Source organism: Sceloporus occidentalis, unplaced genomic scaffold (assembly GCF_023333645.1).
Source record: "Sceloporus occidentalis isolate IW3139 unplaced genomic scaffold, rSceOcc1.0.p SCAF_10, whole genome shotgun sequence".
In the NCBI taxonomy this organism is placed as follows: domain Eukaryota; kingdom Metazoa; phylum Chordata; class Lepidosauria; order Squamata; family Phrynosomatidae; genus Sceloporus; species Sceloporus occidentalis.
Window position 1 is genome coordinate 8,984,924 of NW_028316990.1, and position 23,975 is coordinate 9,008,898.

Here is a 23,975-nt window from a genome sequence, read left to right on the forward strand (position 1 = left end):
GATGTCCTCTTCCTTCTCTTCCTCCCTGCAAAGTTCCACCTGGGGACGATCTATTTTGCGGTCTCCTTCAGTCATTCTCTCCGTCTCCGGCACATCTTCTTGTGGCGCCAGGGCCGAAGGGGTTAACCCTCTTTCACAGCTCTCAAGCAACAGACAGCTTGTCTCCCGAGGCCCAAATTACTGACAATCAAAGCCAATTAAGCCTTCTCAATGGCCCAGCCGCACACTTCGGCTGCCAGAAATACCCAGCTATGGATTTTCCTCTCCTGGGTGTGTATGTGTGTGTGTGCGCATGAATGATGCACAGACATATTGGCATGTGAGACACTGGATCCCCATCAGGTTGGTCTTTTGCTCCATACCCAGCCATCCTTCTCCTTTTCCCCTTGCATGGGATTTATAGCTCGCCTGTCTCCCAAAAAGGGAAAACACACATTTGAAAAAACGGGATAAAAAGGTTTTCAAAAACGACCCCCTGAAAACCCAGCAAGTCTCAGAGGGAGGCAAAGGCAGGCCCCCTCTGAACAAATCTTGCCAAGAAAAACCCATGATCGCTTTAGAGTCCCCATAAGTCAGAAACAACTTGAAGGCACACAGCGACAACAAATTTGAAACATAGCCATCAGAATAAAAGTATGCAAAAGGATCTTGCAGCAGCTTTGGGAGTCACTGAGTGAAAGAAGTTGTAGCACAAGCTTTTGTAGGCTTAGGTCTCTTTCCTCAGATCCATGGAGTGAACTAATGACCAGGAATGTCTTTTATAATCAGACAATATGGATAACAATGTAAATGCAGAACATGGGGGTATGGTGAGGAGGTGACAAGTTAAGTCGCCATAAACCAGTGGTTCTCAACCTTCCTAATGCCATGACCCTTTCATAATGTTCTTCATCTGCTCTGAGAGCCTTTAGGGCTGAAGGGCAGGGTATAAATACCGTAAGTAAATAAATAAATAAATAAATAATATTGTGGTGACCCCCCCCCCCCAAACCATAAAATTATTTTATGTCCCGGTGCCTAAGACCATCGGAAATATGTGTTTTCTGGTAGTCTTAGGTGACCACTGTGAAAGGGTTGTTTGAACCCCAAAGGGATCATGGCCCACAAGTTGAGAACCACTGCCCTAAACCAAAAATGACTTGGAGGCACACAACAACAATGCCTTTTGTGGCTTTGTCATATTTCCCTGTCTTTTCTTTTCCAGGCTAAACTCTGACCAGCTCCTTCAGTCTCTTCTCACAAGGCTGGTTTTCCAGGCCTTTGACCCTCTCCAACATCCTTCTTAAACAGGGTGACTATAACTGAGGTTGCACCAAAGCAGAATAGAGTTGCACTATGAGTCTCCTCGCTCTGGAAATTTGGCCTTTTTTGCTGCTGCTGCATTACACTGTTGGCTCATGTGTAGCTTGTGGTCTAGTATGATCCCTAAATCCTTTTCACATGCCAGGTGCCACCTATCCTATACTTGGGCATCTTTGCATTACATGATTGTAGCTGGGCCAGTGAGAGCCAGTGCTGTCATGTGTGTGTGCGTTTGTGACAGAGAGAGACTTACGTTTTTGAACTCGCGGAACGGGACAAACTGTACGATGTCACGCAGGACGGGCTCCCCCTTGGGAGAACGCAGGACGCCATCGTCGCCGTCTAAGATCTGCATATCAGTGAAGTCGGCATTGCCCACACCTACAATGATGATGGACATTGGCAAGTACGAGGCCCGCACAATGGCCTCTCGCGTGTCGGCCATATCGGTCACCACACCGTCTGTCAGGATCAGCAGGATGAAATATTGCTGCAAGGATTGAGAGACAGAGAGAGAGGAGAGGATGATAAATGAAGGGCGAGGGAAGGGAAGAAAGAGAAACAGTGTGGTGTAGTGATTAGAGTATGGGATAAGCAGCCTAAGACAGCAGTTCTCATCTTTGGTCCTCTGGATGTTTCAGAGTTCAGATCCCAGAATCCCTGAACATTGGCCAGGAGGATTGCGGAGCCAAATGAGAGTCCAAAACACCTGAATGGGGTTAAATGGTGAGAAGTTACATGAGCAATTGCAAGGCTCTTATGCACACTGTTTATCTTGTTTGCTGTAAATCCAGCAAGCAGGAATTTGGAGCTACCGTATGTAAGTCGACCTCATGTATAGATCGAGGGCAGGTTTGTTGTCAAAATTATGGCTTTTGATACAACCCATGGATAAGGCGAGGGTAAAACTTTGGGGCCCATGACAAAGGATCTAAAGGATGAAGCAAGGAAAGCAATGCCAAATGACTTACAAAATTTCAGCAGGCACAACTCTTTGGTTTTCATCAGAGCATGGTTACTCTTTAAATAAGAGTTAAAGTACAGTACTTAGTTTGATTCATGGATAAGTCAGCTCAGGTTTTTGGGGTCAATTTTTTGACTAACACTTCTAGACTTACACATGAGTATATACAGTATACAACAAGGGGAAACTAATGCCTTTTTAAGAATTCACAGACTCCCCTGGGCAGCTTCACATTTAGACATTGCTGCTGGGTACCTCCCACGGACTTCTTGCAAGTTGGACTTTATAATTGTTCACGGTTTGGTTTAAAAATATATATATTGGTTATTTATGCTCTCTAATATATGTTCTGTAATATACAACCTTGCTAACTGCTCATGTAATTTGATATTTTTTATAGCTGTCTATATTGCATAACTGTTTGCTTTTTGGTAGGGTTTAGGTAAGCAGGATGTTAAATTGTGAGAGCCACTGGCCTAGGAGATCCAGGTTCGAGTCTCTGCCTGACCACAAATGGTGGTGACCCAATAGTGGCTGGAGTCTTCCAATGTCTGGGCAGTGTCCATGTCCACTTTTCATGGGACACCCATAACAGCAAAATCTACTCTTCAATCCCACCTTTGGAAACATAGCCAGATGCTATTACATGTCCCATGTGGCCATAAACAGATGCTGTGAAGCTGCCTTGCTGGGACGGCAGGCAGGAGAGAAGCCCTGCGTAAGTGTGCCTGGAGCATTAAGCTTCCTGAGCATCAGAAAGCGCCATGGGCACTGATACGCAGCATCTACATGGCCGAGAATGTGACAAGGCTAGAAAACGAATATGGCAAAGTGACAACTGTAATATGAAACACTGGCCATAGATGGGACTGTTTTTAATGATACAAGCATCCTGGCAACGAGAGAGACAGATATCCAAAGCTTTCAAGAAACACTGGAGAGGTTGCTGGCAATTGACTTGGCAAGACGGAGCGGCAGAAGGGCCACAGGGAAATGCACATTGTGGCTTTCCAATAAAACCCTGGGCAGAATGGACACAGCAGGGTCTCTGGGCATCATGCTCCCTGAGCCTACAATGGTCTGGCATTTTGTGTGTGCCCAATGGTATTTGATGGGGAGGATGCCATTTCCAGAGTCTTTCCTCCCGCCCCACAACCTTGCCCCCCAGACCCAGCTTGGGCATGTAAAGATGCATTAACCGTTGTCATTAATTGATAGGCTCAGCAGCAAAGCTTTCAGACATTTAGCAAGCAAAGCGCTGACAAGTTCCCAGGAGAAGGAGAAAACGGGAACGTCCCTTGCGTCCCTGAGTACTTGGCAGGAGTAAATAATGAAGGAGCATCTAATTTAAAGTCCCCTTCGCTGGTCCAGTGCTTTTAGGCATTCATCGAGGTGTGTCCCAAGCAACCTTGATACAACACACACACATTTCCTTATAGTTGGAAATTCAGGGGGGAAAATGTTCCTTGCAGAAATGGAAAAAAATAATTAGGGGCTGGTGGTGGGACTTTGTTGTTGTTGTGTGTTTTGACGTTGTTACAACCCTAAGGCGACCCAATCATGATGTTTTCTTGGCAAGTTTCTTCGGGGGGGGGGTGCCATTGCCATCCTCTGATGCTGAGAGTGTGACTAGCCAAAGGTCACCCATGGGTTTGCATGGCCCATGATCTTCCAGAGTCCATCAACCCTCAAACCACTGCACCACAACTTTAAATTGAATGATGAAGATATTGAAATATGGGTTGACATAAGTCATAAATGACTTGAAGGCACAGAACAACAACAAAGATTTTGACACAGAGAGAGGCAGAACCTGGAAGTCCTGACTTTGGGTGGATCCCATGTTGGGCAAGTGGATCCACCTGAGCCTCAAAGGAGCCCCTCAAGTAGCCCTTTTAAAGATCAGCTTAAACCAGGGAGCAAGTTCAGCATCTCCACCGGCCACCAGAGGCTTGGAGATGAGCACAGTATTGCCAGCTTGGAAGATCGCAGCCAGGCTCACTTACTGAAGCTTCCTTGGTTTTCTCCTCTTCAGCAGCAACTTTGGCTACTTTGGAGATGATGGGGGCCACGTTGGTGGGCCCATAGAGCTGGATCTTGGGCAAGCAGTTCTGATAGGACTCCACTACGCCTTGGATACCTAAAACGGAGAAGGAGAGGGAATGGGTTAGAGAGAACGGCCATAAGCCATTGTTTGTGGTGGGGCATTGAACCTTGAGAAGCCAAAGGAGTACGGTGGAAGAATTTTCAGTACCAGATTCCTTCCTTCCTATCTATCTATCTATCTATCTATCTATCTATCTATCTATCTATCATTTTTAAAATTATATATCCCTCCCACATCATCCATCCATCATACTGCATTATAACGGAATGGCTGTGATTACATATTAGGATTCCATAGTAGAATTCTCTACATGCAGAATTACACAATTCTTGTGTCAAATGGTATTGGTGTGCAACCAAATGCACATCTCATGCCCATGTGCATTTCATGTGCAACCTGGAACTGAATGCAGACATTCTGCATCAGACAGAAGTGTCCAATTTCTAGAGGCGCTTGCACAAGGCTAAGAACTAACAGGCCTCCAGCCGATATACCAAATTTTGCCTCGAATCTAGTACTGGATGGTGATGGGCAAAACATTTTCTAGTTGACATCTTACCTTCACACTCATCATCCTCCGGATTGAAATTAATGGCAAAATCATGGGAAACCTGAGCGAGAAAAAGAAAACATCACCAGAGTGTAGTACTATTAATTTATTAATGCTTAGACCACGGGCCATTCACATACAAAATGAATAAGTATGACATCCAAGGACAACAATACAAAAGTACTAGATAAAATAAATAGCATATAAATCTTGCATATTTAAAAATTAAAATTCAATACAATTACAACACACAGAATATAAACAACGACACTGAGATTAGAGAAGAACATCCCCAGAGGAATCAACAGCAATATCAGCAATAAATCTTGCCTGAATGTTCATTGCTTCTGGGGCAAAAAGAGAAGCCTTGCAAATTACCAAAGAGTCAGCATCGGACACGAGACAAGACAGTATAGGTTCCAGAAATTGCATTCTAGATTCAGAATATAATGAACAAAAGGACAAATAAAGAGGCAAATGCTCAGTTTCTGGGCCCCCAACAATGCACAGATGGAGGGCCAAAGGAGTGTGAGAATATCTGCCATCAATAATAGCATTAATGTACTTTTTTTCTATGTTTCTAATTGTACTATTTTTAATGTTGTAAAGCTGCTCCAAGTCCCAGTTCTGGGGAAAGAGCAGGATGCAAATAATAATAATAATAATAATAATAATAATAATAATAATAATAATAGCATTAGGCATGATTTGAAACTGAAGAGCCATGAAAGCTTGCCTACGTTTTGGAAATGTGAACTTTGCAAAAGACATAGCGCAAGCTTTCGTAGATTGAGTATACATCCCTCAAGCTTATGCTACAACTTCTTTTGCTCAGCCTCAACAGTGCTACATGATCCCTTTGCAGACTAAAACAACCATATCACTGAATCCTACCTCAATGGGAATGTGTGATGTCACTGCTTCCATAAGTGCCATGGCTTCAATGGGTCTGCTTTAGGCAGGGCTAACCATCACCTTTAAGCCTAAACTTGGATCTGAATGATCTCTCATGCACTCCTCATGTTGTCATTGCCCGGATTCCCAGAATCGAGCCTCCTGCCCAGCTATCTATAGTAACATGAGCCAATTTCATTAACCGGCGGGGGGCCCTTCTTGCGTCCCGCCTCGCCTGGGAGGAACTGCACGAAAGGGAAGGCTCCCCTGCTGAAAAAACGTCAACCGGATGGACAGGATGGCGGCTGCCTCTGCTATTCTGGAAACTTCATAGCTGTCAAGCTGTCAGGGAGAGCATGTGTGCTATGCCTCTGTCTGGCGCAGGATGGAGGGACAGAGTGGGGAGATGTGGGAAGGCAAGAAGGTGGAGAGACCTGAACAAAGGGCTCCAAAGCGCTGCAATGAGGATGAGCTGATGGTGGAAAATCACGGGGAGAAACTCCAGCGACGCTTTAAAAAGTCTCTTTCATACTGCTCACTTATACCACTATGACAGCACTTTAACTGACCTGTTGGTGTTTTGTTGTTAACTACCTTCAAGCTGACCCTGACTCACAACAGTGCAGTGCGGCAGCTAACAAGGCCAATGTGATTTTAGGCTGCATCAATAGAAGTATAGTATCTAGATCAAGGGAAGTAATAGTGCCACTGTATTCTGCTTTGGTCAGGCCCCACCTGGAATATTAAGTCCAGTTCTGAGCAAAACAATTCAAAAAGGATGTGGAGAAACTGGAGCATGTCCGAAGGAGAGCGATCAAAATGGTGAAGAGTCTGGAAACCATGTCCTATGAGGAGAGACTTAGGGAGCTGGGGATGTTTAACCTGGAGAAGAGACGGTTAAGATAGGATAGGATAGCCCTGTTTTAAGATAAGATAGCCCTGTTTAAATATTTGAAGGGATGTCACATTGAGGAGGGAGCAAGCTTGTTTTCTGTTGCTCCAGAGAAGAGGAACAGGAGCAATGGATGCAAGCTCCAGGAAAAGAGATTCCAGCTCAACATTAGGAGGAACCTCCTGACAGTAAGTGCTCTTCGACAGTGGAACAGACTCCTTCCTTGGAGTGTAGTGAGGTCTCATTACTTGGAGGTCTTTAAGCAGATGCTGGATGGCCAACTGTTAATTGGGATGCTTTGATTGAGATTTCCTGTATGGCAGAATGGGGATGGACTAGATGGCCCTTGGGGGTCTCTTCCAATTCTATGATTCTATGATTCTATCTATGATTCTATGGAGACCCTTTGGATGAGACATCTCCAAGCACTCCTCTGCTCAGGTCCTGCAAATTCATACCTGTGACCTCCCTGACAGAGTCTATCCATCTGCCATGTGGCCTTCCTCTCTTTCTACTGCCCTTCAACTTTCCTAGCATTGACATTTCCATTGAGTCTTCCCTTCTCATGATGTGGCCAAAGTACAACAGCCTCAACTTGATCATTTTTGCTTCCAGGGAGATTTCAGGACATTGGTTTGTTCCATTTGCTTGCATTTTTGGCTGTCCTCAGCACTCTTCTCCACAACCCACACTGCATCCTAAAGAACCCTGGGATTTGCAGATTTGCAAGGCACTAGAGCTCTCTGGTGGAAAATTCCCAATAACTCACAAAACTGCAAATCCCAGTATTCATTTGGGATGGAAGAATTCTGATTTGGAGGGGGCAATGCCCTCATTCCCCCCCCCCCCACACACACACACACTCCCACAAGGCTACATCCCTGCTGAAAGTTGTCCTTACATTGTACTGTGGCTCCATGCTGTGGAGTCCTGGGATTTTTAATGGAGCAAGGGACTGAACATTCTTTGATGCATTCACCTGAGCCACAGAGCTATAGCTTTCTAGCAGAGAACCATAATTAAATACCTCCCCAAACTACAAATCCCAAGATTCCACAGCATGGAACCACAGCAATTATCAAAGCAAAGTGGACCCTCCACATCCACAGATTGTGCATCCATGCATTCCATCATCCACGGCTTGAATATATATATATATATATATATATATATATTCCAAAAAACAAACCTTGATTTTACCATTTTATATAAGGGGAGACCATTTTACTCCGCCACTATATTTAATAGGTCTTGAATGTCCACAGAGTTTGGTATCCATAGGGTTTCTGGCACTAAACCCCAGCAGATACTAAGAGCCCACTATACTACAATGGCCTATTGTGGAAACATCATCTGTCTCTCTTTTATGTCAGGCTTGCTAGGATGTTCCCAGTTTCTGTTGCTTTTATCAGGTGCATAGACCCAAGAAGCAGCCTCCCCTTCCCCAGACTCCATGCCATGCAGCCTGAGGCTGTCTTCGTCCCTTCCAACATGGACTCCCGCCTCCCCTTCTCTGAGCATCCACCTGTTCAGGTAAACCCTTCCCACTTCCCAAGGATGCTCCGCCTGGTACAATTCCATGCACTTGATCCTTGACTTACCTCGTAGTTGGGTGGGATCCTGGCTCCAAAGCCTAAGGCAGAGAACTTCTTATCGCTGTGGGAAAAGCAGGAATCAAGATCTCAAGATGTGCCACAAGGTGTGTTGTGTGTACGTCTGCCTGCTTGGTTGTCTGACACATTTGTGCATAAAATGGGAGTGCCAGCAAAAGACTGTAAAACCATATTGTCTACCCCAGCCCTGGCCAAACATCCCATTTTAGTTATAACATCCCATTTTGTGGCCCTTGAACCCTCAGATTCCATCCTCTCCGCATTTAATTTCTTTGTCTGACAAAGCATTTGGCAAACACATACGTGTGCAAGCAACAACCACAACATCAGTTAGAACGACAACATGCAGCTGGGGACCCTTTCTCCTGCTCCACCTTCCTTAACCCTCCCAAAATGTGGGAAATGGCCATATTTTGGCAGATTCTTGGAACTGGGAATGATGGGGCGTCAATTCCCATTACACCAGGAGTGACTTCATGACTTGCAGGGGAATTGTGGGAAGGAATAGCCCTGCACTCTCTTTGATGGCCCACCCTTCATTGCTGCGAGAGTGGACCACAAGTGGCCCCTGTCCATTTTGGTGACCCCAGGAGACCTCCAACATGGAAACAAACATTTTCTATGAATAAAAGAAGGACCGTTGCTCCTGAAAGCTCCCAGATGTGGTCCATTCTCCTTTGTTGTTGTTGTCATTTGTCCTGAAGGCAACGTTGACCTCCCCAGACCCTGTGAATGAAACATCTCCAAGCCTCCAAAACCTGCTCAGTTCCTGCAAACTTAGGGCCGTATCCTCCTTGATTGAGTCTCTCTATCTATACAGCCATCTATACAACCATGCAAAGCCCCTCTCTCTTCATCTATGACAGTAGTTCTCAACCTGTGGGTCATGACCCAACCCTTTCACAGGGTCACCTAAGACCACCGGAAAACACATATTTCTAATGTCCTGAGGAACCATGAGCATCGGTTGGGGGTCACCACAACATGAGAAACTATATTAAAGGGTCATGGCATTAGGAAGGTTGAGAACCACTGATCTATGACTTCTTTTACCCAAGAGAGTGGCCCCAAGCTTGGCTAAGAGAAGAAGGAGTTGCACCTGCTCCCAAGCCCACTCCCCAAATTCCTCTCCTCCTTGACTCCTTTCCCAAGCCCAGGTGGTCCATAGGCAGAAACAGAGACCCAGAGGGGTCTCCTCGGGAAGGAGTCAATGCGAGAGGACCAAGATCCGCAGAGCATCCTCACCTGTCGTAGTCCTGGCAAATCTCCCCCACAGCGACCAGGGCCTTCAGGTACTCATTGGGCTGGTAAGGGTTGATGTAGTGGAGGGAGCAGCTGTTTCGGGGGTCTCCGTTGGAGGCGGTGAAGTCAATCGCCACCTGAGGAGACAAAATAGAGGGCGGTGGAAGGTTAGGAACCAGGAGGCTACTTCTGCTTGAGGAGCCCAATGATCTTCTCGGAGGAAAGGCTCATGCTTTTGGGGCAACTTTGCTCAGGGGAGAGCTGGCGTAGTGCAGTGACTGGATGTTGGATCAGGACTCTGGGAGACCCGAGTTCCAATCTTGCTCAGCTATGGAAACTCACTGGGTGACCGTGGGCAAGTCACACTCTCTCAGCCTCATATGATGGCAATGGAAAGCCCCCTCTGAAGAAAATGACATGATAGCTTCGCCTTCGGATCGCCATAAGTCAGAAATGACTTGAAGGCAAACTATTTGTCCGGCAGAGCTTTGCCTTTGCCTTCCTCTGAGGCTGAGAGAGTGTGACTTGCCCAAGATCACCCTTTGAGTTTCTATGGCGGAGTGGGAATTCAAAACTGGATCTCCATAGTCCAGTACTAAAACCACTACACTACCCAGCCATTCAGAAAATGCACATAATTGAACAATGAATCCCTGTGGAAATGCATTACCAAACTACTGACAATCTATTTTTAAGGCTCAAGGCTCTGGTCCAGCATTATTTCTGGGCAACTCCTGCTCTAAATTGCAGAAATCCGACAAGAGACCCAGTTCTGACTTCCTCTGAGCAACGGAGCTCCTTCCCTTCTTTGGCTTGTTCCTCACTTTCACACCTCTCACAACTTGTGTCCCTTAGACTGAAATAACTGTTTGCTTCCTCAGGCTTGTAATGCTGGAGGAATGAACCCATCAAAAGATGAAACAAAAACAAAAAAGGAGGGGGGACTCAAACACCAAAGAGACAGGTACAAAGGCACCTGTTCCCATAATACACACACTCCCATAGTCTTGTTGTGGTTGCAAATCTGAGTGGAGCTGCAAATCTTCCCCATGTCTCCAAATCTTGTAGTCCATAATCACAATGACCCTCCTGAGGTAGGTGTGTTCACATATATTTGTTGTTATTGTGTGCCTGCAAATCATTTCCAAATTATGGCAACCCCATCATGGGGTTTTCTTGGCAAGATTTGTTCAGAGGGGGTTTGACTTGCGCTTTCCTTTTGGTGAGAACTGACAGAGCCGGCTGAATGCCGCACCAAACTACAACTCCTATGATTCTGTGGGATGGAGTCATGGCGGTTAAAGTGGTGTCGAACTGCTTTAATTCTGCAGTGTGGATATACCCCCTAATTAGGGTTGCCATGTTAGTACCATCCCAGGGCTCAGCCTTGAAACCAAGGGACAGTCCCTGGTGAAGTTGTAGGTGGCAGATTTTGGTAATGTCTGAGAGGGTGATGGCACAGGGCCTGGCGAATCTATTAATGTTGGACATTAAGCACCATCCACAATTTTTTGTGGGTTTTTCGGGCTCTGTGGCCATGTTCTAGAAGAGTTTATTCCTGACCTTTCACCAGCATCTGTGGCCAAGAAGATCTTTCTCTGAATATGCCAACCAGAGATACTGGCAAAACTCAGGAATAAACTCTTCTGGAACATGGCCACAGAGCCCGAAAAACCCACAAAAAACTATGGATGCCAGCCATAAAAGACTTTGACTTCACCAACCATAGTTGCTTGGGGTATATTATTCACATTTGTCATTGTACTTTTGTTCTTGTACTTTTTAATGTATTTTCTACTGTTGTTACCGACCCAGATTCCTTGTGATTGGGCGGGATATAAATAAATCATTTATTATTATTATTTATTTAAAAGGTCTGACAAAGGGGACCACACACACAAAAACCACACTTCAAGGCAGTGCTCTTGCCCTAAGATTCCTCCTTTGAGGACCAAGCCCTGAGATCTGGGAATTCTAATGTTAATATATTCTGGGCATAGCTTGAATAAATTGCGTTGGTCTACTATGGTCCTCATAATGTCACAGCCAGCATGGCCTGAGATTTTGGAATCGTATGGTGGACACAGTTGCCTTTGCATCCTCTTGCGTTCAAGGGGTCAGTACCAACCTTTTGCCCCTCTCCATCCCTTTCTTAGCTCAGTGACAGGCCTTTCTCTCCCTGCTCCCTTCCTCCAAACACGGCAGGTCTCAAATAATTCCTGGGGCTGTTCCCGGCTCGGATCCCAGCTAGCAGGAAGGCTAGGAGCCAGCAATCTGTTCCTTGAAATGTTCTGGGATCTGACTCACTCCAGGAAGGAGAGATGCTCTTTCAAAATGCAAACTGGGCTCTGGTTGTTTTCGAAGACAGACATTTTTAAAATCTGTGCAGAACTGCAGCAAAGGCCTGGCGACAGGGAGGAAGGAACAGAGCCACTCTGTACGCATCCCCACCTGGCTCACAAGGCTTAGGAAAGTTCTGTTTCTAGGGACTACAGATCCCAGCATCCACAGTGGCTGGAGGAGATTCTGAGAATGATTAGTCCAACACAGAAAGCTCTGCCCAGGCAAACTGGAAGCTGGCCTTTGCAAACGTCCCTGGAGAGTGTGTGACTTGTCCAAGTGGGTTTTATGGCCAAGCCAATCGAACCCTGGTCCTCAGAGTCCTAGTCCAATGCTCAAACCACTATGTCACACTGGCTCTGATAAATGAATTAGTACATGCAAACTGTAGCAAGCTGTTACTCTGCTAGCTGAGCTGACAATCTGCACAATGTCTTTTCCTCTCGCTTGGAGCTGAGCTGCCCAAAATGAAAGAATTTGCACCTTGGTCTCCCACTTGGAGATAACCCATGAAGACTGGAGATCCTGGGCTAGGCTTAGAGATATGGCAAACCTACCCATCTCTGTTGTACTTCCTGGGCTTTGTTTTTGGGTGACCCCACTGTCCATCCCATTAGCCCCAGCAGGCATCATCTGCCACTGCCCACAGATGGACATCAGACTGGCACAAAGGTCTTGCACATATTGGAATATCTCCCGTCCCCCCTTTGCCAATAGTTCTTTAAACCCCAAAGTTGGTGAGCTTTGACTCTCCTCTTTCCCCAGCTGGCTACTAACATTATGGACCCATTTTGTGTGTTCATCTACTCACCGTGAAGTGGATCTGGCAACCGCCCATGATGTAATCCAGGAATGAGTAGACCCTGTGGATCTTCCAGATAAAGAGTCAGTCAGTGGCTTGGAAGGCAGAAATATGGCCTCCCTCTTGCCATCTTGCAGAGGTGACCAGCCAAAGCCAAAGCCAAAGCTATGGGGCCAGGTGTGTGTCTGTTTGTGTATTTGTGTGTATGGTGGTGCTAGAACTAAGACCTGCAAGAAAGAACCTTCTTTGGAGTCCCACTGGTGGAAGCAACACATAGCAAGAAGACATGGACTCAGCTGTGGCACCCCAACTGTGGTGCACCCTTTCCTTGGAGATCATATAGATGCCAACGTTGGTCTCTCCCTGGCAGCAAGTCCAAACGTGGCTTTTCATTAAAGCCTTTGGGCCTAATTTACTTTTAAATGTCTGTGTAAATGGTTTTAAAATGTTGAAGGCATCTATAGCTGCTTTAACAGGTTGCCATGTTTAATATTAGAGTCTAAATTTCAGTTGGCCTTCTGTATCTGCAGAATTTTTTGCAAGCATCCACAGCTTGAGTGTGTGTGTGTGTGTGTGTGTGTGTAAAATCATCTAAAAAGCAACCCTTGATTTTTGCCATTTTATATCAGGAACGTCATTTTACTAGGGCACTATATTTAATGGGACTTGAGCATCCATGGATTTTGGTATCCATGGAGAGTCCTGGAACCAAATCCCAGAAGATACCAAGGGCCCACTGTAGTAGTAGTAATAATAATAATAATAATAATAATAATAATAATAATAAGCCCCATTGTATATAATGAGACTTGAGCATCCATGGGTATTTGTATCTACAGGGGATCCTGGAACCAAACCCCAGTGGATACCAAGGGCCCACCATATGTGTAGGTTTTACTCTGTTGTTCTTTATGCTGTCCGATTCGTTTTCTGCCCTGATAGCCCACAATGAAAGGCAGGATATAAGTATTCTGATAAATAAAATAAGTATTAGTGGGATGCCTTTAGGGGCTGATCCTGCAAACAGATCAGCAACCCTGGAGAGACATGGCCGGGGCATGATTTGGCAGAAGAGCCTAATGCCCAGCCTTGCTGCAAATGAGAGCAGCTAGTAGTACCCATACAGTTACCAAAACATTTTGCTATTTCTCCATCATTGCCCTCCTCTCTGGCTTTGTGAAGCCTCCTTTTTGGTCCTTCCAGCTCACCTTGAGGTCCAGGAGAATGACCACACCTGAGTTCTTATAGTTTCGCTTCTTCAGCTTGTACTTTGGATTCATACAGTCCCATTGGATCTGGCGATTGGGAAAAGGAAGAGATGAGAAAGACAGCGTGAGCCAGACCTAAGAATTAAGCCTTGAGGTTGGATCAGAGTGAGGCCTCTTTAGTCCAGCACCCAATTTCCCCAAAATGGGAAAACAGATGCTTATATATGCAAAGAAAAGACATGACTGGGAGAGTGTCTCCCCTCTCTTTCATTCCCTACTTCTCCCCATAGACCAACCTTGTTTCCCCCCATAGCTTTCTGCATCTCCTCGAAGGTTGTGTAAAACTCTCCAATGAAGTCATGTTTGCCACGGGAATCGTAGTCAAAGACAACGCACTGCATTGCAAGAGAGAAAAATTGCTTGCCAAGTGGCAGAGGTACTTTTGGGGGGGGGGGGAATAGGTGGACTATAACTCCAAGAATCCCCCCATTTACATGTCTGCCCACCCCTGTTTGGTGCATTTGTCCCCTTGCATTTCCACAAAGGGCTCCCCAATTTTCCTGTTGTACCCCTCAATACTTACTCTCAGCTTCCGCTTCTCTTCACAGCTGCAGAGAGAGTTCAGAGAGACTTTGAACGGCTCCCAAACGGGGCTCAGGTTGTTCTTGACAAACTGTGGAGCGCAAGAAGTAATGGAGAAAAGAGACCAGCGGTTCTCAACCCTGTTTGTGCATGTGCCACACTGCCAAATTAATGCAGTCTGACACCGCTTTAACTGCCATGGCTTCATCCTATGCTATCACAGAATTACAAACCCCAGGCTTCCATAGCATTGAGCCATGGCAATTAAAGCAGTGTCCTACTGCTTTAATCCTACAGTGCAGAGGCAGCCAGAGAAGGCTAAATATCCCACAAAACTACAAATCTCAGAAATGCATAGCATTGAGCCAGAGCAGTTGAAGCGGTGCCAATCTGCATTCATTCTGTAGTGTAGATGCATCATGATAAAAGCTCCGGAGCCCCTCCCTGGGGAAAAAATGCACAAGATAAACATATGCACTCAAATATTTTTCCGCATGCAATTATTGCATTGCATAGGAATAGGCTCCCTTCCCATAGAACAGTCTGAAATGGAGGCAAAGCCACTGCAAACTCTTGAAGTGACTCAATTTTAACCTTAAAATTCACCTCAGTGGGGGAAATTCAAAGAACCAGGAATCAAACGGAGGGGGAGAACATAAAACAATCCTGTCCTTTTGCATGTGTTTGTGTGTGTGAGATCACAACTGAGCTCTTTCTCTTCAGAGACCGAGCATTTCCCATTACGAAAGATTTCTTGATTTTCCCTTTTATTGCTTCTGCTGTACTACCTGTTGCTGTTTTTATTGTATTGCTATTTGTGTATGAATATTTTGTGTTCATCTTGTTGCTAGCTGCCTCAAAACATTTCTGCACATTAAAAAATAAAAGCCAGCCTCTCCTAAGAGAAATGATGCGTCTATTTCTTGAGATAACTTCAATTGCCTTCCTCCCAAGGGATCTTCAGATTCCAACTCCTGAATCTTGTTCCATTTCAGTTTTGCCCCTTACTGTGGCATTTTTGGTACATAGATCTGAAGAGAGCATGGCAGCTAGAGCCAACACAAAGACTAGGAACTTGGAATAACCAGCATTAATTTGCAGTAACTCTCCTTCTTTCCTGTTATTTTGCATTGGCCAAGAGCCTTGCTGTTGGAGAATGGCTCCATCTGGAGAGGCTCTTACCTCAGTGCGGTGGACCAGCTGTTCGCTCCCATCGTCGTTGATCCGGTAGATCTCCAGAAAGGGATCTGACTTGCTGAAGAGATCCTGTTGGGGAGACAGGGTTTAAACCCCTTATCCCATAGTGGCCCTGGTGCCTTTCATGCCAGCGGGGCAGTGAATCTACTCTGGGTTCAAGCCTGAACTTTAAAGGAGCTCTGTCCAAGGAATTGAACCACATCTCCATATCTGAGTAGCGCTTCCAGAAAGTTCCTTGGGTAAAGCTTCTTAAAAGCTTGGACTAAAACCCAAAGCAGATTCAGCACCCCACAAACATGGGGGACCATTGGCTGCCACAGCCCAGGTTCATGGAGGCTGATGGGTTTGGATAAATGGGGTACAGGAGGAAAAAGGAAGGAACCAAAACTGCAGAAATGGGTTAGCCCCATGTAGGGTTGACTTTGGCTTCCCTTCCATTGGCCACCCAGTCCACCCGGTCCTAGTGGGCTCCAGCCGCCTTTGGCCCATGCCCCACTCTGTTTGACCCGGGGATGGGTGGGTGGATTGGGCTCTCTATCCACCTTGTCATCCAGCTTCTTTGCCCGGAAGAAGAGCTCTACAAAGCCGTTGTCTCCAGAAATCTCTTCCGAAGTCACCTGTTTGGAGCAAAGGAGAGTCAAGGAAAAGGATGGTCAGGAGCCATTTCTGCAGAGGAGGCTGCAAGGGTCTCTCACAGCAAAGCAAAGCAAAGCAAGGGAAGGGAAGGAGAGGAGGCAGAAGACTCACGGTGATGGTGGACTTGCCAGCGTACTTCCCATACTTCAGAAACAGAGGTTTGCTCACCCTCTTCTGGGCCACAATCTACGAGGCAAAGCAGGGGAAGAGGTGGTCTTAGGTCAGGGTCGGACCAAGTGATGCTCTTGGGCCACATATGGCTCCCCCAAAAATGTTTTTTTATGGATCCTTAGATCCCTTTAGGAAGCCCCAATAGGTTCGACTGCTGCTTTTGGAAAAACCATAGGTTCAACAATTTACCTTTTAAAGGTCATCTGTACCTGAAACAGTCCAAACCCTCTTACTGTTAACTTTCTTCAAGTCAACTTTAACCCATGGCAACCCCATCAACTCCAGGTCCCTCAATTGCTCTGCTCAGGTTCTGCAGATGCAGGGCAGCTGTGGCCTCCTCTATTGAATCTATCCATCTGGCATGTGGTCCTTCTCTCTTTTTGCTACCTTCCACCTTTCCTAGCATTACTGTCTTTTCCAGTGATCCGGAAGAAGAACTCCACAAAGAGCTCTCACGATGTGGTCAAAGGAGGACAGCCTCAGCATGGTCCTCTTGGCTTCCTGGGAACACTCAGGCCTGGAAGCCAAGATGACCAAAGATGACCCTATTTGCTTGACTTTCTGGCCGTCCATGGTATTCTCAGCACTCTTCTCCAGTGCCGCATCTCAAAGGAGTTTATTTGCTTTCAGATTCCCCAACCCCAAAATTGAAAAATTCACTCCTGGCATGGGTGGGTGTGTTTAGAGTGAAAATATTTTGAAAAGCAGGGACTAAAAGGCACACAAATGGCCCTTGTGTTCTGCAAGCAGCGCATGGGACACTCCTGTTTAAAAGGAGCTTTCCAAAGTGCTCAAACAAGGCCTATCACTTTGGACAGTTCCCTTTTGAGTCTTGAATAAAAACCAGCATGGATTTGACATCCGCCTGAGATGGAGGATATTGGCTGGGCCTAACTGGGGATCCGCAGGGCAGGAAAGTCATGAGAGGGTCCCCAAACACTTCCACGCAACAAGAAGCAAGAGGAGGAGAAGAAACTGCCGGCAGTGATGGGTGCGAACCATCCAGCAGGGCTGGGGGAGTGCCTTGGGAGACTCACTCATCCCCACGTTTTGCTCACGCAAGCCGCCCAGCAGAACCACAGGTGGTTGGCAATCATTGGGCAATTACCTGCCCGCCATGAGAGAGCAATGAGCGTCGGCGTGCCTCGGCTGGCGTGCCAGGCGCCTCGCTCTGGAGGGAAATTGCTGCGGAGGAGCTGCTTTCGGCTTGGTGAACAGCAGCCTTTGTAATGGCTCCCAAATTGGTCCTTGCAGAGCTTCCTTGCTCTGTCCTCCTCCGCCTCCCCTTCCTTGTCTCTTTTTCCTCCTCTTGGTCCTCTATCTCTCCAAGAAAAATAAAGGGACTCTGGGTTGCTAGCAGTTGAGCTTAGAAAAGTTCCTTTTTGGAACATTGCAAACCAAGTAAGCCTGTAAAAATCTAAAGCTTGGACAGATGACCTTTGAGGACCCCCAGAATCCCTCAGTCAACATATTCTACAGACCTTTAGCTTAGAAACATGAATGCAACTCCACAGTGGGAACTGTAGTCCAAAAAGCAAATTCCCAGTCATTAGGGATTTGCTTTTTGGACTACAGCTTCCAAAATTTCCCAGCCAGCCTGACCAATAGGCGTGCTGCTTAGAAGCAGGACTTTTTAAACTACAGCTCCCAGAATCCCTCAATCAATATACTGGATAGACCCAGAACATAGGAACACGGCTTTTTGGCATGCAGCCCCTGGACATCAGGCGTACGGCTTAGAAAAATGACTCTTTTTTGCAAGGGATTACAACTTCCAGAATCTCCCAGCCTACATACATAGTAGCTTGGGGAAGTCTATATCTCCCAAAATCTCTCAGCCAACATGGTCAATAGATTGGGAAGCTGAGAAAGTGACTTTTGGATACTATAGGTACATCTAGACTGTAGAAATAATGCACCTTGGCACCACTTTTAAGCGCTGCAGCTCCATCCTATAGAATCCTGGGATTTGTGTTTTTTACAAGGTCTTTAGCCTTCTTTTCTGCCAAAGAGTGTTCATGCCTCACAAAACTACCAATCCCAGGATCCTGGAGGCAGGGAGGTTAAAGTGGTATCAAAATGCATCATTTTAATACTACTACTACTACTACTACTACTTATTTATACCCCGCTTCCCTGTGCAACACAACCAGGGCAGTTTACATGTTAAAAATACAATCAAATCCCAACTTTGACACAGTGTAGATGCAGCCTACAACTCCCAGGATCTGCCAGCCAGCCAGGATGCTGGGAGTTGTTGTCCAAAAGGACGTTTCTACTATCGGCGGGTGCTTCCACCTTACCTGGCCGACTGTGCACTCCATTCCTCCCAAGAAGTCATCGTCGTGGGTCCCGATGCCTCCGTGGCCATGGATGTCGTAGACCTCGAAGCGCAGCTTTTGCACCTCCTCGAAGTAATAGTCAACCATGAAGACCTTGGCAAAGATCGGGTTCAGGTTGCTCCTGATGACTTCCGACCGGTCCACCTGGGATGGAGAGTTAGGAAACACTGGTGGTCCAGAGGCAGATGGAGAACCACGTTGTGGGGTGGAAAATGCTATTTCTTTCAAAAGGACTATAGCTAGCCAACATTGAGTGTTGGACTAGGACTCCTGGGGACCATTTTATCTGAATGTCCACTTTGCCAATGGAGACGCAACTGGGCAAGTCTCGCTCTCTCAGCCTCATTGCAAGACGTGAAAATAATATTGCCAAGAAAACCCTATGATGTGAAGGCCATAGGTCAGAGCAGACCCGAAGAACACAACAACAACAGCAGCAACAACAGTGGTAGAAAAGGACTTGGAGCTTGGAAAAGTTCAATTTTTGGACAAGGGCATTGCAACTCCAGTGAGAGCCAGTATGGTGTACTGGTTTGAGTATTGGGCTAGGTATCCTACTAGGCTGGGTGTTGTACTAAGACCTGGGTTCAAATCCCCAATCAGCCATGGAAGCCCGTTGGGTCATCTTGAGCAAGTCCCGCTGTCTCAGCCTCAAAGGAAAGCAATAGCAAACCTCCTTCTAAGAACTCTGGCCATAATAGTAGGAGAAGAAGGATGAAGAAGGTTGAGTTGTGATGTGAAGAGTAGGAGAGGACAGAGGAATGGGGATATAAGAAAGTGAGAAAAGGGGGAAGGTAAAGGAAGAAAGTAATAGGGAGGAGAGGTAGGAATTGAAAGTATTCAGGGCAAATGAGAAAGAAAGGAAGAAGGGAGGGAGGGAAAGATAGGAATGAATGGGAGTTCAAATGTAAGGCTGAATATAAGACTGAAGGAATGAGAGGGTAGAATTGATCATTTTATGTGAGATCCCTAGAGATATAGATATATTTTTGCGTTCCTTCGTTGAATGTGAGTATGTTTTTAAAGTAACATACATAAAAATTTGACATCAAATATTAAATATTTAAAAAAGAAAAATATTCTGGCCATGAAAGTCCTAGGATAGGATCACCGTAACTCAGAATTGACTTGAAGGATCATAACAACGACAATTGCAAGTGCGACCTACTCAGATATGAATCCACTTTGCCTTAAACTTAATGTAGACTTGATCCTTGGACAAGTTACTCAGTCCCTGATCCCTCTTTGTAAAAGAGGAGTCTACCTCAAGGGATTGTCGTGAGGAGGACCATAACAATCCGGAAAGAGAGTATAAATGTCTTCTAGTTTCCATGTGTGTAAGGCTAAGGTACCTTCTTTATCCATTGCTTCTGTTGCATTACTCTTTGGCCATGGTTTCGGTTGCTCTCTGCAAATGTTAACACTTAACTGCACAGATGTATTTTTAAAAATGGTTTTTCTTTATACACTAACAGTCACCTTTAAAAGAACAGAAGAATCTCCCAGGGCAACTGAAAATGGAAATAAGTCAGAAGAGAAGAAAAATGATTTAAAAAAAAGAAATTCAAGGTTCTTTAGAAGCGAAGGTTTGTGGAAAGATTGCCAGGTCCGCTCCAGAGTTCCTTATTCTGGAATAAAGGGATTTTTTTCACCCCCGCGGATGATGTTAATAAACCTGAGCAATTTACTTTGTAAGCAACGTTAAATGTAGGAGGGGAAAATGTGAGATTTTCAGGTCCGCAGAGATTTTGTTTGTTCTGAGTTTGGCGTTAAGAGATATTGACACACTCCTGGATTAACCATAAAAATGATTCCGCAGCAGAAAGGATTTGCATTTAATGCCTTGCGGTGGGGAGCGAAGGAGGAGAAAGAGGGCCTTTCCTTTATCTCCAGCGATGGGGTTATTTATTTTTATTGGTTATTTGTGTTTATTTATTTATTTAGAAACACCTGGAATCCCATATCTGCCCCTTTCTCCTCTCCTACAGCGACGGGGAGCTAGCTGCCGTCCTTATCAGCTTGGTGGCCTTATGGAAACCAAAGAGACTCTCCTCTAAACATTTCTGGGGAATGCAATCATCAATATGCCAAATGCAGATGAGATGCTAATGAGCCGTTTCCCCCGGGAACTGAGCCCAGTTTCTATGGGGAGAGAGAGATTTTGTGGGGGTTTTGCAAGGCAGGCATATCCAGCGGAACAGATAGGGATGGATGGTCTCCAAAAGTGGAATGGGACTGAATGGGAGACATCAAGAGCCCCTTTTATTGTGTGCGCGTGCGTGTGTGTGTGTGATTTGTTTTATGGATATCGCAGTGTGTGCATATACGTGTGTGTGTCTATACACACACACACACACAAAGTGGGCCCTTGTTATCTGCTGGGGTTTGGTTCCCGGATCCCCCGTGGATAACAAAATCTGTGGATGCTCAAGTCCCATTAAATATAATGACAAAGCAAAATGTGTCCCTTATAAAAAATGGAAAATCAAGGTTTGATATTTGAAATTTATACTTTTTTCTGAACATTTTCAAACTCTGGTTGCTTGAATCTGTGTATAAGGCATCTGTGTACAAGAAGGGCCCACTGTATATGCACTGTATCTACTCATGTATACGTCTAGAAATTTCACTCAAAAAACTGACCCCAAAAACGTAGGTCTGCTTATCCATGGGTCAATGTAAATACTGTACTTTAGCTCTTATTAAAAAGGGAACCATGAAAGGCAAGAGGGCAGCCTTTCCTGGAAGTATGACCTCTCTCTACTTTCTCTTCCATCCAGCCTTTAGTCAAAACAGTTAGACCTTCCTGAATTGTGTAGGTTCTTTGACACTGCTTCATCATTGAAATCCTTTATTGTATGTCACTAAGTTTTACCCTTGACTTATCCAAGAGTCATATCAAAATCCATAATTTTGCCCCCAAAACCTGCCCTCGACTTATACACGAGGCCAACATGTGTGTGTGCGCACGCACGTGTGTGTGACCTCTGTTATATGTGATATGTCTATGGTCTGTTTGTTGTCCTTTTCTTTTGCTTTCATTTGTATGTAATCTATTTATGTATAACATGTATATATTCTATTCTAGAAAAGCCACAACGGCCCATAAAGACTTGTTGGTCTTTTGGAGATAGATTTAAACACTTTGGTTTGTTCTTTTAAACTCTTGGTCAAAACCCAGAACAGACTCAGCATCTCATTGAGAATCCAAAGGGTGCTCAGCCACGGCTCCTTTTCATCCTGGAGAGAAGTGACCAGTGGGGTCCCACAGGGCTCTGTCCTGGGCCCAGTGCTATTCAACATCTTTATCAATGACTTGGAGGGAAAAAATGGGGGAATACTTATCAAATTTGCAGATGACACCAAACTAGGAGGAGTAGCTAATACCCCAGAGGACAGGATCAAGATTCAGAATGACCTGAATAGATTAGAAAACTGGGCCAAAGCTAACAAAATGAAATTCAACACAGAGAAATGTAAGGTACTGCACTTAGGGTGGAAAAATGAAATGCACAGATATAGGATGGGAGACACATGGCTGAATGAAAGTACATGTGAAAGGGATCTAGGAGTCCAAGAAGACCACAAGTTGAACATGAGTCAACAGTGCGTATGCGGCAGCTAACAAGGCCAATGCAATTCTAAGCTGCATCAATAGAAGTATAGTGTCTAGATCAAGAGAAGTAATGGTGCCATTGTATTCTGCTTTGGTCAGACCTCACCTGGAATATTGTGTCCAGTTCTGGGCACCACAATTTAAAAAGGATGTAGAGAAACTGGAGCCATGTGTCCAAAGGAGGGTGACCAAAATGGTGAAGGGTCTGGAAACCATGAATCCCTATGAGGAACGCCTGAAGGAATTGCTGGTTATGTTTAGCCTCAAGAAGAGACGGTTAAGAGGTGATATGAGAGCTCTGTTTAAGTATTTGAAGGGATGTCATATTGAGGAGGGAGGAAGCTTGTTTTCTGCTGCTCCAGAGATTAGAACACGGAACAACGGATGCAAGCTCCAGTAAAAGAGATTCCAGCTCAACATTAGGAAGAACTTCCTGACAGTAAGGGCTGTTCAGTAGTGGAACTAACTCCCTCGGAGACTGATTTAGTCTCCTTCTTTGGAGGTCTTTAAGCAGAGGCTGGATGGATATCTGTCAGGGATGCTTTGATTGAGAGTTCATGCATGACAGAATGGGGTTGGACTGAATCAGGGCCCTTGCAGCTTCTTCCAATTCTATGATTCTATGATAGGGAAGCCCCCAACTGCCACTGAAAGTTACTATTGTTGTTGTTGTTGTGTACCTTCAAGTCATTTCTGACTTACGGCGACCGTAAGGCAAACCTATCATGGGGTTTTCTTGGGACGATTTGTTACTCTTACCTTGAAGGTTTTAGGAGCAGCAGTGTTTGCAGTTTATATGAACTCCCCAGAACCTTCCTGCCTCAGCACTGCCTTTTTAATGGGGAAAAATAGAGCTTCTTATGCTTATTATGTAACTGTGAAGAATTAGTGGCTGGATTTGCCTGTTTTCCTCTTCTCTCTACATCGCTCCCTGCCTTCCTCGGCTTTTGCATCATGCATCTTAGTTTGCAAGTCCCTGGGAAAAAGAGCTATGTTTTCCTTTTCTAAAATGTATATAGTACCTGGAAACAAATGGTTATGCTTTACAAATATATAAAGAAGACAAAAGACTCCATGCAAAGTCAAGAGCAAGAAAAGCTGTAGCACTTTGAAAAGAAGAACAAACCTTACAAACGGAGCTTGGACAAGTTGCTTTTTTGGACCCCAACTCCCAGAATGTCCCATAGAAAGCATGGGAGTTGGAGTCCGAAACAGTATCTCCAGCTGTAACCGCTCATTTCTGTAGATGCTCCTGGTGTTTTTTATAATTCTCTTTTTAAAAACAAAAAACACCTTGTCATATAATTTGATTAATATTGGTGCGTGCAAAAACTAATTAACTTCTAACACAAAGGTGTACCCAAGTTGAGAGAGATCCGTGCGGAATTGCACACATATCAAATCTGTCACGGTTATGAGAAAATGTCGCTATGATATCTCTCCAAAAATCAACACGAGAAGAAAAGAGAAATTAAAAACAAGACAAAACCGCAATCCTTAGTTGCATAACCGAGACA

The 23,975-nt window shown here is 45.3% G+C and overlaps 1 protein-coding gene across 2 annotated transcripts in view; it reads right to left on the minus strand.

Moving 5' to 3' along the window:
• The window catches only part of LOC149305817 (copine-7-like), a 46,189-nt gene that overhangs the window by 3,192 nt on the left and 19,022 nt on the right, over positions 1-23,975 (minus strand). For both annotated transcript variants that reach the window (XM_089477041.1, XM_089477042.1), the window contains exons 3-15: positions 18,804-18,986; positions 16,441-16,515; positions 16,236-16,310; positions 15,679-15,762; positions 14,498-14,587; positions 14,211-14,309; positions 13,915-14,001; positions 12,716-12,775; positions 9,568-9,701; positions 8,311-8,365; positions 4,933-4,984; positions 4,273-4,406; positions 1,556-1,792 (exon numbers count right to left, since the gene is read on the minus strand). In XM_089477041.1, the coding sequence (XP_089333167.1) occupies positions 1,556-1,792; positions 4,273-4,406; positions 4,933-4,984; positions 8,311-8,365; positions 9,568-9,701; positions 12,716-12,775; positions 13,915-14,001; positions 14,211-14,309; positions 14,498-14,587; positions 15,679-15,762; positions 16,236-16,310; positions 16,441-16,515; positions 18,804-18,986 (1,365 nt within the window). The remainder of the gene's footprint in view (positions 1-1,555; positions 1,793-4,272; positions 4,407-4,932; positions 4,985-8,310; positions 8,366-9,567; positions 9,702-12,715; positions 12,776-13,914; positions 14,002-14,210; positions 14,310-14,497; positions 14,588-15,678; positions 15,763-16,235; positions 16,311-16,440; positions 16,516-18,803; positions 18,987-23,975) is intronic.